General features: G+C 64.1%; 1 protein-coding gene across 1 annotated transcript; it reads right to left on the reverse strand.

Annotated features, from left to right (window-relative positions):
- Window positions 1-1,379: 1,379 nt before the first annotated feature.
- On the reverse strand, window positions 1,380-12,726 carry B3GNT8 (UDP-GlcNAc:betaGal beta-1,3-N-acetylglucosaminyltransferase 8). Its single transcript, XM_073322217.2, is given in 4 exon segments — window positions 1,380-1,602; window positions 1,605-1,867; window positions 1,869-2,698; window positions 8,284-12,726. Coding segments are annotated over 3 exon segments (1,206 nt in total). The 5' UTR covers window positions 2,678-2,698; window positions 8,284-12,726; the 3' UTR covers window positions 1,380-1,468.
- Window positions 12,727-12,790: the final 64 nt, after the last annotated feature.

A 12,790-nucleotide genomic window follows, 5' to 3' on the forward strand; every position in this document is an offset into this window, starting at 1 on the left:
AGAGCTAAAGGGTTGGAGAACAAAGGAATCCGGTGACCTCCTGGCCCGGGACAGGGACAAAGCCCAGAGGAGGTGGGACTGGAGAGAGTCAGTTTGGGGCTTCATAGGGAGCTGTTCCAGAGCATCACCCGCCTTCCCCCCCCACCTCCGGTCCATCTGTCCCCCCCCTTCCCCCCCCAGACCCCTCCGTCCATCCGCCCCTCCCGCCTTCCCTGTCATCTAATAAACTTCTGTTAGACGACAGGAACATGGTCTAACGCAGAACTTGCAGGTGCAGAGAACAGGACCCCTCAGCCTGGTCCATTTTGGGGGGCAGGGAGCCAGACAACCATGTCTGCACTTCACTCCTCGTCCCCAGCCAGCCCCCAACTGAAACTCCCTCCAGCCCCTCCTCCTCTGGGCTTTGTCCCTTTCCCGGGCCAGGAGGGCACCGGATTCCTTTGTTCTCCAACCCTTCAGCTCTCACCTTGCAGGGGACAGAGTGTAACCACCAGTGGCAGCCTCCAGGGGGCGCTAGCATTGGGGTGAGGCTGACGCAGCCAGGGCGCGAGGGGAAGGTTTGCCCTGTGCCCAAGCGCCGGGCTGGGGCCCCGTGAGATTAGTTCACACCAGGGCCAGCAGCCAGACCTGCCCCTGCAGCACAGGTTCCACCCTCCCCGCCTCCTCCGGACCCACAGCCCCCGCCAGCCCAGCTCTGGGCCCCCCCCGGCTCTGCCGATGCCCCTTGCTCCCGACCCGCAGCCCCCCGCCAGCCCAGCCCTGCCCCCCCCCGGCTCTGCCGGTGCCCCCCGCTCCCGACCCGCAGCCCCCGCCAGCCCAGCTCTGGGCCCCCCCGGCTCTGCCGGTGCCCCCCGCTCCCGACCCGCAGCCCCCGCCAGCCCAGCTCTGGGCCCCCCCCGGCTCTGCCGGTGCCCCCCGCTCCCGACCTGCAGCCCCCGCCAGCCCAGCCGTGCCCCCCCCCGGCTCTGCCGGTGCCCCCCGCTCCCGACCTGCAGCCCCCGCCAGCCCAGCCCTGCCCCCCCCCCCGGCTCTGCCGGTGCCCCCCCGCTCCCGACCTGCAGCCCTGGGTTCCTCCACACCCAGGTCCGCTGCACTCAGAAGACGGAATTGCACAGAGCGGGCTGGGTCGGGGAAGCGCCACTCGATTCGCACCCATGCCGAGCCACGGTCCTGCCAGACACTGTTTAATGGCCCATCGGGAACGACAGCCAGCTGCCCAGAGCAGTGCCCCCTGCCCCCAGGCGCGCCCAGGTCCATGGCCCAGCTCGCAGCTGGGGGGCCAGTTAAAGGCAGCGGGAGGAATTTGCCGGTCTGGCGGCAGAGAGCCGGGACCACGTTTCCGCTTGACCCGTTCTCTTGTCCTGGCCCCAGCACGGGCAGCCCCCCTCCAGCCCTGCCGGAGCCCCTGCCGCCCCAGGGCCCGCTCCGCCCGAGGCTGGGGCCCCTGCAGCCAGCGCTCAGCCCCCCATCAGCATTTGAGCTGGGGGTCGCCGAAGCTGCAGCCACAGCTGCATGGTCTGTGGCGGCTGCGCCGATGCACCAGGAGCAGCTGCCGGTGCGCGCAGGGGTCGGCCCGGTCTTTCTCGGCGATGTCGAAGGTCTGAATTCGGGGTGGGCCTCGGCCCGCACCCCCAGCGCCTGGAAGCAGAGCCCGGTGTAGACGTCGTCGATGGGGTAGAAGGCCACGTGCTGAGCCAGCAGGAAGAGGGCCGGGGCCAGGCGGCCCGAGAAGATGTAGCCGCCCCCGCCGGCGTAGGCCGGGTACGGCCCCGCGTAGAAGGACTCGGGGATGAAGTACTTGCTGGAGGCCTGGCGGAAGGGGGAGGCGTTGGCCATGACCTGCCCGGTGTACAGCGTCCGGCCGGTGTGTGTCCAGCGCCCCCAGGTAGGCCAGCACCCGCGGCGTGTTGATGAAAACGTCGTCGTCGCCCTTGAGCACGAAGCGGGCATCGGGGCAGTGCGCCAACGCCCAGCCCAGGAAGAGGAAGTCCTTGAGGGTCAGGTTGAAGAACGTGTCCTCGAAGTCCCACACCAGGACGTCGCCGTAGGCCTGGCTCTCGGCGGCGATGAGGCGCCGCAGGTCGGGCTGGTGCGGGCCGTGGGCCGCGCCCATCAGGAAGATGGTGCGCACCGGCTGCCCCCCGTGCGCCCCCTCCCGGCCCCAGGTCTCCCGCACGGCCTGGCGGGCGGCGAAGTTGCCCGGCACCGACTTGATGGCCAGCAGCAGGAAGGTCCCGTTGCCGGCGCACTTGTGGGGCTGGTTCACCAGCAGCGGGAAGCTGCGGCACCCGGCATGCAGCACGAAACGCCGGTGCTGGTCCGGGTACGAGGCGAAGTCCCTGATGGCGGCCGCCGCGGCCGGCCCGTCCCCGCAGCCCCACGTGCCGTTGGCCGGCCCCCCCTCCAGCGCCCGGAAGAGCCCGCGCAGCTGGCGGTTCCAGTAGGCGTCTGCCTCGGGGACGCTGCGGCGGAGCCGCTGGAGAGAGGCATTGAGACGGAGCAGCAGCCCCGCCGGGTCGTCCCCCAGCGGCTGGGTGAGCGGGAGGGGGCTGGGGTGCCAGGCGGGCTCAGGGGCGGGCAGGTGCTCGGGCTGCTCCAAGCTCCAGTCCATATAGGCCTTGAGGGCCAGCAGCGTCAGCAGGGCCAAGGTCACCGTCAGCAGCTTGGTCCCCTTCATGGTCCTCTGCCATCACGGAGCCTGCGACACAGAGGGGGGTGGTTAATGGATTGTTCTTTATAATAACGGACCATATTGTCAGACACAGAGGTGAACATAATTGGTTGAGGAAGAGTCAACATGGTTTTAGTAACGGGAAATCATGCCTCACCCATCTACTAGAATTCTTTGGGGGATCAACAAGCATGTGGACCAAGGGGATCCAGTGGAGATAATGTACTTAGATTTCCAGAAAGCCTTTGACAAGGTCCCTCACCAAAGGCTCTTAGGCAAAGTGAGCTGCCATGGGATAAGAGGGAAGGTGCTCTCATGGATCGGTAACTGGTTAAAAGAAAGAAAGGGTCAGTTTTCAGAACGGAGAGAGGTAAATAGCGGTGTCCCCCAGGGGTCCATACTGGGACCAGCCCTACGCAACTTATTCATAAACGAAAAAGGGGTAACAGTGAGGTGGCAAAATTTGCAGACGATACTAAATTACTTAAGCTAGTTAAGTCCCAGGCAGGCTGCGAAGAGCTCCAAAAGGAGCTCTCAAAACTGGGGGACTGGGCAACAACATGGCAGATGAAATTCAGCGTTGATAAGTGCAAAGTAATGCACATTGGAAAGCATAATCCCAACTGTACATATACAAGGATGGGGTCTGAATTAGCTGTTACCACTCCAGAGAGATCTTGGAGTCACTGTGGAGAGTTCTCTGAAAACATCCACTCAACAGGCAGCGGCAGCCAAAAAAGCCAACAGGATGCTGGGAATAGTCGAAGAAAGGGACAGATAATGGGACAGAAAATATCACATTGCCTCTGTATCAATCCATGGGACACCCACAGCTTGAATCCTGCGTGCGGATGTGGTCGTCCCATCTCAAAAAAGATCAATTGGAATTGGAAAAGGTTCAGAAAAGGGCAACAAGAATGACTGGGGGTCTGGAACAGCTGCAGACTAAGGAGCAATTAAGAAGACGGGGACTTGTCAGCCTGGAAAAGAGACGACTCCGGGGGGGGATATGCTCAAGGTCTATAAAATCATGATGGGTGGGGAGAAAGTAGATAAGGATGTTTTGTTTACTCGTCCTCATAACACAAGAACTAGGGGACACTCAGTGAAATTAATAGGCAGCAGGTTTAAAACAAACCAAAGGAAGTATTTCTTCACACAATGCACAGTCGACCTGTGGAACTCCTTGCCAGAGGAAGTTGTGAAGGCCAAGACTATGGGCAGGGATGGTGTCCGTAGCCTCTGTTTGCCAGAAGCTGGGAATGGACAACACGGGATGGATCACTGGATGATTCCCTGTTCTGTTCATTCCCTCTGGGGCACCTGGCCCTGGCCACTGTCGGAGGACAGGACACTGGGCTAGACGGACCTTTGGTCTGATCCAGCAGGGCCAGTCTTATGTTCTTATGGTATATTAAGGGCCTCAGTTTTCCCATCTGTACAATGGGACCAATGCTGCTGAGCAGTGCTGGAGACGAGCCGGGATTGCTCACCCCGGCGAGAGCCCAGGGAAGGGTTCCAGGCTGGGCTGAGGGCAAGACTCCCACCCCACTAAGGTTCCTGAGGGGGGCTTTCACCGAGCGTCACCCCAGCTCACCTGCACGGCTGGTGGCGGAGAGGCCAAGCGCTCTTAGCCACAGAGACGCACAAGAATGACAAATACACCCAGGCCGAGAGCGAACTGACGAACCCGGGGCTGAGCCCATGCAAAGCTGCCGGGGAAGCGGGACCCCAGGAATAGCCGACGTGGGCACCAGAGAGGAACAAGCCCCAGGGCCCGAATGACACACGATCAGGGGCCTAAGAGTGTAACCGGCCCAGACCCCCGGGAAGGTCAGAGCAGCTGCAGGGTGGCCCAGCCCTGTGGGGACGGGCACCTGGTGGCACCCGGGGCTGAGCCGGGCCACTTGCCGCTGACTCGACCACGGTTTAGTGCCAGAGCATCACCGGGAACATTGTCACCCATTGACTTCAGATTAATTGGTTATCAGCAAACTCGTTACCAGTGATTAGTTAGCCACAGGTTGTTATTACCACAGACCTAATGTGCTGGCCCCACGGGCAGATGCTGCCACCTGGCCACACCCGGCGCACTCAGCAACCCACGGGCAGCGCCCACGGGCGGCTTCCAGCATCCTCCAGATCCTGCTTAGAGGACAGGAGCAAGTCCCCGGGCAGCAGTTTGAGTGAGTGGCCATCAGCCCCCCACCCTTCCCATGGAGCCACGAGCTTCCCCGGCCGGAGCCCTGCTCACCTTCTCCTCCCTGGGCTTTTCCTGCCTTCTCAGCGGGCCGGGCAGCCAGCCCCCAGCCTGCCTGGGAGCCGACAGCAGGGCTTCTCGGGGGGAGCGCGCGCGGGCCTGCGGGGGGGTCTGTCTACACAACCGGTGCCACTGACTCTGGCTGGCGGGGGGGCCCAGAGCCTGGACTCCAGCTGCACGGCCCTGGCCCCAGCCGTGCCGTCCCTGTGTGACCAGAGCGCCGGCCGGCTGCCAGCCTGCAGGCCCCTGGCCCAGCACCTGCGTCTCCGCCGGGAGGGGAGGTTTGCGCCACATTGGCCACCCCTTTGCTTTCCCCACGGTGGGCACCTCGGGGCAATTAGCAGCTTCGTCAAGGCGGCCCCGGCCCCTCTCCTCCTGCACCCTCTACCCTGGCTCGTTTCCCCGGCTCTGGTGAGCGATTTGCCTCATGCGAGCGTTTCTTCCGGCTACTCCTGGGACCGACAGAACCACCCCAGAGCTTCCTGGATGATGCGTAACCCCTGGAGGGCTGGCGCATTGCAATGCGACGGTGGCTGGGCTAGGCTGAGATGTGGGGGAGGGCAGAGGGATTCCTCCTGCTATCAGCCCTACGGACCCCCCCCCTGGAGCGACTGGCAGCTCTGATTCCCACTGGAGTCTCCAGGGACCGGGGATGGGTGGGTGTGAACCAGGCTCTGGGCTTTGTTCTGATCCAGCAAACGACTGGACGGGGGCAGACCTTAGGGAAGGACACTGACCAGAGCCTTTGTGGAGGTGGGGGCGGGGGGTCTCTGTTTGGTTTTCTCTCTTGTGTTTTTACCTTACGGATAAAATACGCTTGCTTAGGAGGAACCGGGTGGTCACCAGTGGCTCTGGGGGAGCCGGGAATAATGGCACGGGAAGGGGCCGGGCAGCCCGGGACAGACAGAGACGGGTCTCCATCCCAGCCAGGACCGGCAGCCTGCGGGTGGGAGCCATCGCGGAGAGGAGATGCAGGTGCAATGGCCCTGAACCGGGACAATTCGTTGGCTCCACGGTACCTTGCACGACTCAACACAGGGTTTCCCCCACGCCTGGAGCAGCCATTCCCCTCGCTGGGCTAGCGACGGCCCGAGTCTGGTCTCTGCGAAGAGACGATCCGAGATCGGCAGCCGGCCGCAGCGGCCTGTCTGGGAGCTCCCGGTCAGCGTCACAGCCCCTGGGGGGCTGGGGGTCCCTTGGCCTCATCCCCAGCGAGCCAGGGCCACATCATTGCCCACGTCACAAATCCGGGTGGCTTTGGGATCAGCTTGTTCCCCGGCGGAGCACGGTCAAGCCAAGCCGGTGGGACCTGCCAGGGCAGAGAGAATCGGGTCGGGAGTGCAGGGGGCTACACGTTTTATAGGCATTGGCTCTGGGCTCTCTTTTCTGGCATATGCTGACCGGTGCTGAGCACACAGATGGTGCCAGGGAATGAGAGACCCAGCCTGGGTCAGAGCAACAGTGCGTCCCGCCCAGCGTCCTGTCTGCTGACAGCGGGCAGGGCCAGGTGCCCCCGAGGGGACGAACAGGACAGGGAATCACCAAGTGACCCATCCCCGCTCACCCACTCCCAGCGCCTGGCAGACAGAGGACACAACCCCACAGGGTCGCGGGCGCTGCGGAGGCAGGTTCTGGGCTTTGTCCCGGAGTTGGCCTGGTTACAGCTGACCCCCTAAGAACCCACCAACCCCTCGGATGCTCAACACGCCACTTTCTCCCTCCTCCTTTGTCTCACACTCGGAGCAGAAAAGGACCAAACCAAACGGGTTTCCGGTAAAATCTGAACTTGTGCAGCAGCCCAGCCCGGGGCAGACCCTGCCACCCTGCGGGGGGGTTAAGTGGTCTCCTCTCCGCCGAGTCTCCCGCCTCCCTAACCTCCGGGCTGCTTTTCAGGCCGTTGACCAACCCTCCTCTGCACGGGCCTGGGACCGTTCGCTGGAGGCTCCGAGAACTGGCCGCCCGGGGTTTGCTGCTCCCGTCAGAGGCCTCTGGTTTTTGCAGCCTGCGGCAGAGCGCGCAGCTGGCCCGCTGGCCCGGAGGGAGCCGGGTTCTCCCCCCGCCCTGGCCTTCCCCTCTGACCTCCGGCCCGCCGACAGGGACAGAGGCTGCAAGGTTTGCAAGCGCCCAAAGAGGAGCTGGCCGGCTCGCGGGGGTTACGAAGCAGCTAACCCGGGAGCTTTTGAAACTCTCACCTTAGAAAAATCTGACCTGTGCTGTGTGCACCCCAGTGCCCCATCTGTACCATGGGCCTGACGGCCCGTCCGACCTCCCGAGGGGCCGGGCGGGGAAACGGGTCAGCCCTTGTGAGGAGCTCAGGCCACGTCAGGACCACAGGTAGGGTGGGAACCGCCCGACACCCGGCTCGCCCTGCCCTGGGGTTCGGCCCCTTCTTTTCACCAGCGCCCCCCAATCCCCCCTTTTCCAAACGTAACCTTGGCTCAGGGGACTTGGCTGGACTTCTCCTCTCCCGTCCACGACTCCCGCCGCCAGGGACTCCTGTTTTACAGGCTTCCAGAACCTGAATTTAGTCCCCAGCCTTCCTTCTCTCAATCCTCCTGGCTCCGGAAACAAGCTCCTGGCTCCCTGCCCTGGGGCAGGCCTGGGACCAGCCCCTCTCCCCTGGGAAGCCCCAGGCCACACCCAGGGCAGGTGAGAGCTCTGCGGGGGGGCTGGGGCTAGGACATGCAGCAGCTGAGCTGCTGTCTGAAACTGGGGGGAGGAACCCGCCCGCCCCCCCAAATAGCACCCCTGGGCTGCGGGGCCGGAGTGAGGGGCACTGGGAGAGCAGCCCTGGGGGTGTCAGGGGTCCAGGTCTCAGCACCCCCCAGGAGCAGGGCTAACCCAAGCCGGCCTGCTCAGCTCCGGGGTGGGGGGAATTCAAAGGAAAGCTTTGGGGTGCAGCCGGTGGGGGGGGTAGCTCCCCCCCCTGTCTCTCAAAGCACAACCAGCCACCAGCCCACTCTCCCGAGCCCAGGACAGGACAGGACACATCCCCGGCACCATGCCAGTGCCAGACCTGGGGGCGGGGGGAGGGGTTTATTTCTGCCACCCCAAAGGCCGCCGGGAGCCCAGGGACAGGGGCCAAGGCCTGGCCTCAGTTTCCCTCTGGATTTATTGATGGCGTCTCTCTCCTTCCCAGCCAGGCAGCCCCGGCCCAGGATCCGGCCCGAAAAATCCATCCTGGCTTCCTAGGAAGATGTGTCTGAACTCCCGGCCGGTCTGACCTCGCCCCACCCTGCAATCGCCCACCGGGGCCGGGGGGCTCCGCCCCGAGGAGCTCCAAGCCAGCGTCCTGGGCCACCCCCCGCCCCTTGGCAGATTGCTTCACCCCCGCTCCCCACCCCGCTCTCACCTCCAGGCGATTCGGCTCCTCTTGCTGGTTCTGCGCGACGCTCACCCGCCTCTGAGTCACGTCCTAAACCCGGAGCGTAGAAACCACCCCCTGGCCCCCCTCCGCCGGTGGGAAGGAAAAGGCAAAGCAAAGCACCAGTCCTGAAATACCCGGGCGGCCCTGCCCACGCACAAGGCAGTGGGAAGGGTGGGGCCTTTCAGCCAAGCTCCTGGCACGCTTTCATCTGCCATCAAATATTCATAAAGCTGAATCGGCTCCGGGCTCTGCAGGAAACGCCCCGTCCCCAGCCGGCTCCGCAGAGCGTCCGAAAACCCAGCCCAGGGGGGGCTGGGACTCTGGTGACCAGATGTCCCGATTTTATAGGGACAGGCCCGATCTTTGGGGCTTTGTCTTATATAGACTCCTATTACCCTCCACCCCCGTCCTGATTTTTCACACTTGCTGTCTGGTCACCCTAGCTGGGAGTACGGGGGGCTGACCCCCACCCCCCGGCCTGGTTTCCATCACATCCAGGGTTTGCCGTTTGGTTCTACGGCTCTCAGCCCGCCCCGCCCGGGCAGGTCCGTGGCCATCACCTGCCACCCCTTTGTCTGGACATGTTTCCCCAGCGTTCGCACCGCGTGGGGGTGGGGAGAGATTCAGGTTTGGCCACCCAGGGAGCTGGGAGACTCTCCCCCAGGACGGGGCGGGGCAGCTCCCGGATCCTTCCCCTGGCGCTTGCGGGTTCTTCCCCAGCCTCCATCCGCCTGGTGGCAGGGCCCTCCCGTGTCGAAGCAACGGCCAAGTTCCTGATGGTTTCCTGCCTCCAGCCCCGCTCCCTTCTCGGGGTCAAAACCCAGGCTGGGGCCCTGCCACCCGTCCTACCAAAGGGGAGCAGCAGGACAGAGCCGGCCCTGGCGTTTGGCCCAGCTGGGAGCTTCTAGCACAGGAGGAGGATCATTGCCCTGTGGGGAAACTGAGGCAGGGAGCGAGGGGAGGACTTGCCCAGGACTCGAGCAGAGGATGACAGAGCCCGGGCACGTCCTTGCTGGGATGAAAGGCTGGGGGGGGGGGCGCAGAATGGGGGAAACCAGCCCCCGGGCTGTGCACATCCGGGGCTCGGAACAACAGCGGAGTTGATCCAGTCGGATGCCGCTGAGCCCCCACCGTAGGGTGACCAGCTGCCCTGATTTTATAGGGACAGTTTTTGGGTCTTTTTCTTATATAGGCTCCTATTACCCCCCACCCCCGTCCTGATTTGTCACATTCGCTGTCTGGGCACCCGCGGCCCACGCTACAAAGCGGCTCCTGCCCCCCGCCAGCGCTGCCCAGCACCCCACGGCCACGTGCAAGCGGCACCCCCCAAGGCAGCCGGTGGGACCGACCCACCCCCAAGGAGCAGGTCCGGGGGATCCTGGGAAGCCAGATCGTGGCGGAGGCCTGGCGACAGCCGCACAGCGGCCTTTGTTTCTCACGGGGCGGCGGTGGAGGGAAACAAGCAGACGCAGCAGCTGTGAGAAAGGGGAAGAGGGGGACGGTTACGTCACGTACAGGGACTTCTCGAGCCGGCCCAGCTGCCCACAGGGACCCCCCAGCCACCGGGGGGATCCAGGCGTTTACAACACTCAAGACGGTTTCCGGCTTGCACAGCTTGGGGTGCAAAAGCTGGTGTCTCAATCCCCCCCCGTGTCAGCCGGCGCGAGGTTCCCACCGCGGGGAGAATCATGGGGGCGGGCAAACAGCAGCCCAGCCGAGCCAGGCCCGTCGCTCGCACCCCGAGAGACCTTGTGCAGCCAGGCAGACGGCTTAACGCCAGGGCTGGGAGAGCCCGGCTCCTGCCGCAGCGAGCGGCGACACGGCAGCCGTGCCACCGAAGTGTGTTAAGTAGCCTTGAGGGGGGGTGGGGGAAAGGGCTGAGAAATCACAGAGGGCGCAGAGAAAGCGAGTAGGGACGTGTTACTTACCCCTTCGCCTAACACCCCCACCAGGGGTCACCCGGGGAAACGAACAGGTGGCAGGATGAAAGCAAACGGAAGGACTTCACCCGACGCACAGACAACCTGCGGAACTCCTTGCCAGGGGATGTTGTGAAGGAGAACTGGGTTCAAAACGGAATGAGTTCAGCCCCTGGAGGACAGGTCCATGAATGGCTATTAGCCAAGATGGTCAGGGACGCAACCCCATGCTCTGGGTGTCCCTAAACCTCTGACTGCCCCAAGCTGGGACTGGACGGCAGGGGATGGCTCACGCAATAATTGTCCTGTTCTGTTCATTCCCTCTGAAGCAGCCAGCGCCGGCCACGGTCAGAGACAGGACCCCGAGCCAGCAGGACCATGGGTCTGAGCCAGCCTTTCTCCATCCCTTGAGGGCTTCAAATCCAGAGCCTTGGGACCAACACGGCGGAGAAGAGAGACACGCCTCAGCCACACACACGTCCTGCTGGAGGGGCCCCTGGGGGAATGCAGCGACCCGCATGACACAGCGGGTCCAACTGGTTCTACGGTCCGGGGGGGGACAACCTGGCGGCCCATTTCCCCCCGTGGCAGTGAGGCGAGACCGGCTACCCCGGGGCCTCCCGGCCTGGTCACTGCGACACAGCCGACACCCCGCAGGAAAAACGCCCCTTCTTGCTAATGCAGAGAAGCCCAAGCTTCCCCGTCCTGCCCCCAGCAGCCAAACTGAGGCAGGATCAGTCCCAAAATCACCTGCCTCGCCCCGACCTCCTGCCAAGAAAACGAGAGCTCGCTGGCCGGGGGCAGGCTGGGCTTTCACCTCCTCCACCGACACCCGAAATGGAGCAACCAAAATCCCCCAATGCCCTGGGAATCGGGAGCCGGCAGGGAGCTATGAGGCCTCTGGCTGGGGCACCTGGGGGGCAGCGTTCGCTCCCGGCCTGGGTCACGGCCAGGCAGGCACGCGGAGCTGATAACGGGGTTTGAACCATGAACCTGCTGCTAAAAATAAACAGCCCGTCAGCATTTCCACTCTGCCGGAGCCAGCGAGGTCCATTTCTGGCTTTGCTGGTTAGGGCAGGGGGGCTGGGGTAGCAGAACTCCTGGGTTCTATTCCTGGCTTGGGGGAGGGGGAAATGGGGTCTAGTGGTTAGAGCAGGGGGGAAGGGGCGAGGGGCTAGGACTCCTGGGTTCCATCCCCAGCTCCGGGAGGGGAGTGGGGTTAGTGGTTAGAGCAGGGGGGGGCTGGGAGCCAGGACTCCTGGGTTCTGAACTCTACTCTGAACAAATCACTCCTTGCTGGGCCCAGGGCTGCCCCTCGCCGGGCTCACGAGGGGGTTGTGGGTCAGTCGGAGTGGTGAGGCTCAGAAGCGCTGGTTTCGGGCGCCCCCAGGCACCACCACACAACGAGACGCACGGTCTCATGGCCTCACGCGAGAGGCAGGACATGCCAGCCCCTTTCTCCCGGGGGCGAGCTGCTGGCCAGGCTCCTCCACTCAGACCCCAAACCACCAGATGCACAAACGCCCAAGGGCTTTCAACACACAAACCCAGCCTGCAACGGGCTCGGCTCCTGTGCCAGGCTCAGCCCGCGGGCGCCAGGCCCCTGACATAACCCCACGCACAGCAGACTTCTCGGGCAGCGGCTCCGCTGGGCAGCTGACGCCCGAGACAAAGGCTAGCAGGGAAGGGAAGCTTCCCCGCGGCTAATGGCCTCCCTGAGAGGCAGAGTCACGTGGCCAGATCATTCGTCACCCGCTGCAGCGGGCATGCAGCCCAGCCACCTGGCAGGGGCAGGCAGGATGGCTTCTACCCAGGTGCCGTCCTGCCGGCGGCATGAAACGCCCGTGCGACGGGCACCGGGGATCTGAGCTGGAGGGACATGGAGGGGAGGGGAGATCCTGGGTTGGACATGCTTTGGAGCAAACACGGAGCTCTTCTTTGGGTCCCTTCCAGGGCGCCAGGAGGCTCCGAAGCGCGTCTCTCCCCCCGGCGGAAGTGGGTCCGATAAAAGCTCTGACTTGTCCCACATCCTGGGACCCCCCCGGCCACCGCAAGTCCCGCTGGCGGCAGAGCGGCTGGAGGAGGAACGGGAGGCAGGCCGGGAGGGAGCGTTGAGCCAGGCCTGTGGGTGGGAGAGGAGACGACGCGGGCGTGACCGGCTCCGACTAGAAATACTGAGGCACGTCCAGCTCTCCGCCCTCCCACCTTGCCCGCACGCCCGCAAACCGACCTGAAACGGGAGGGGGAAAGGGGGTTGTGGCGGCTGTCGCTTCTTCCCAGGATGAAGATGGCCTGAAAAGGGCGGGGTTGGAGACAGGGACCCTTTCTTTCCTGCCGTTTCCCGCCTAGTGCGGCGTTGGGAACATGCCGCACAGTTGTGCTCCGAGAACTTTCTCGGCCCAAAGCAAAAAAATCTTCCCTTCTCCCAGGTCCCTTTGAGCCGTTCCAGGCTCCCGGTCGGGCCCGGCACCACCCAAACCAAACCAGCCTGCTGCGCTGGAAAGGCCCCTTGCCTCCCGGCCGCTTGCATCTCCGTCTCTTGGGAATCCCCAAGTTCTCCCTTCGCTCGGGCC

This window comes from Lepidochelys kempii, chromosome 23 (genome assembly GCF_965140285.1).
Source record: "Lepidochelys kempii isolate rLepKem1 chromosome 23, rLepKem1.hap1, whole genome shotgun sequence".
Lineage (NCBI taxonomy): Eukaryota > Metazoa > Chordata > Testudines > Cheloniidae > Lepidochelys > Lepidochelys kempii.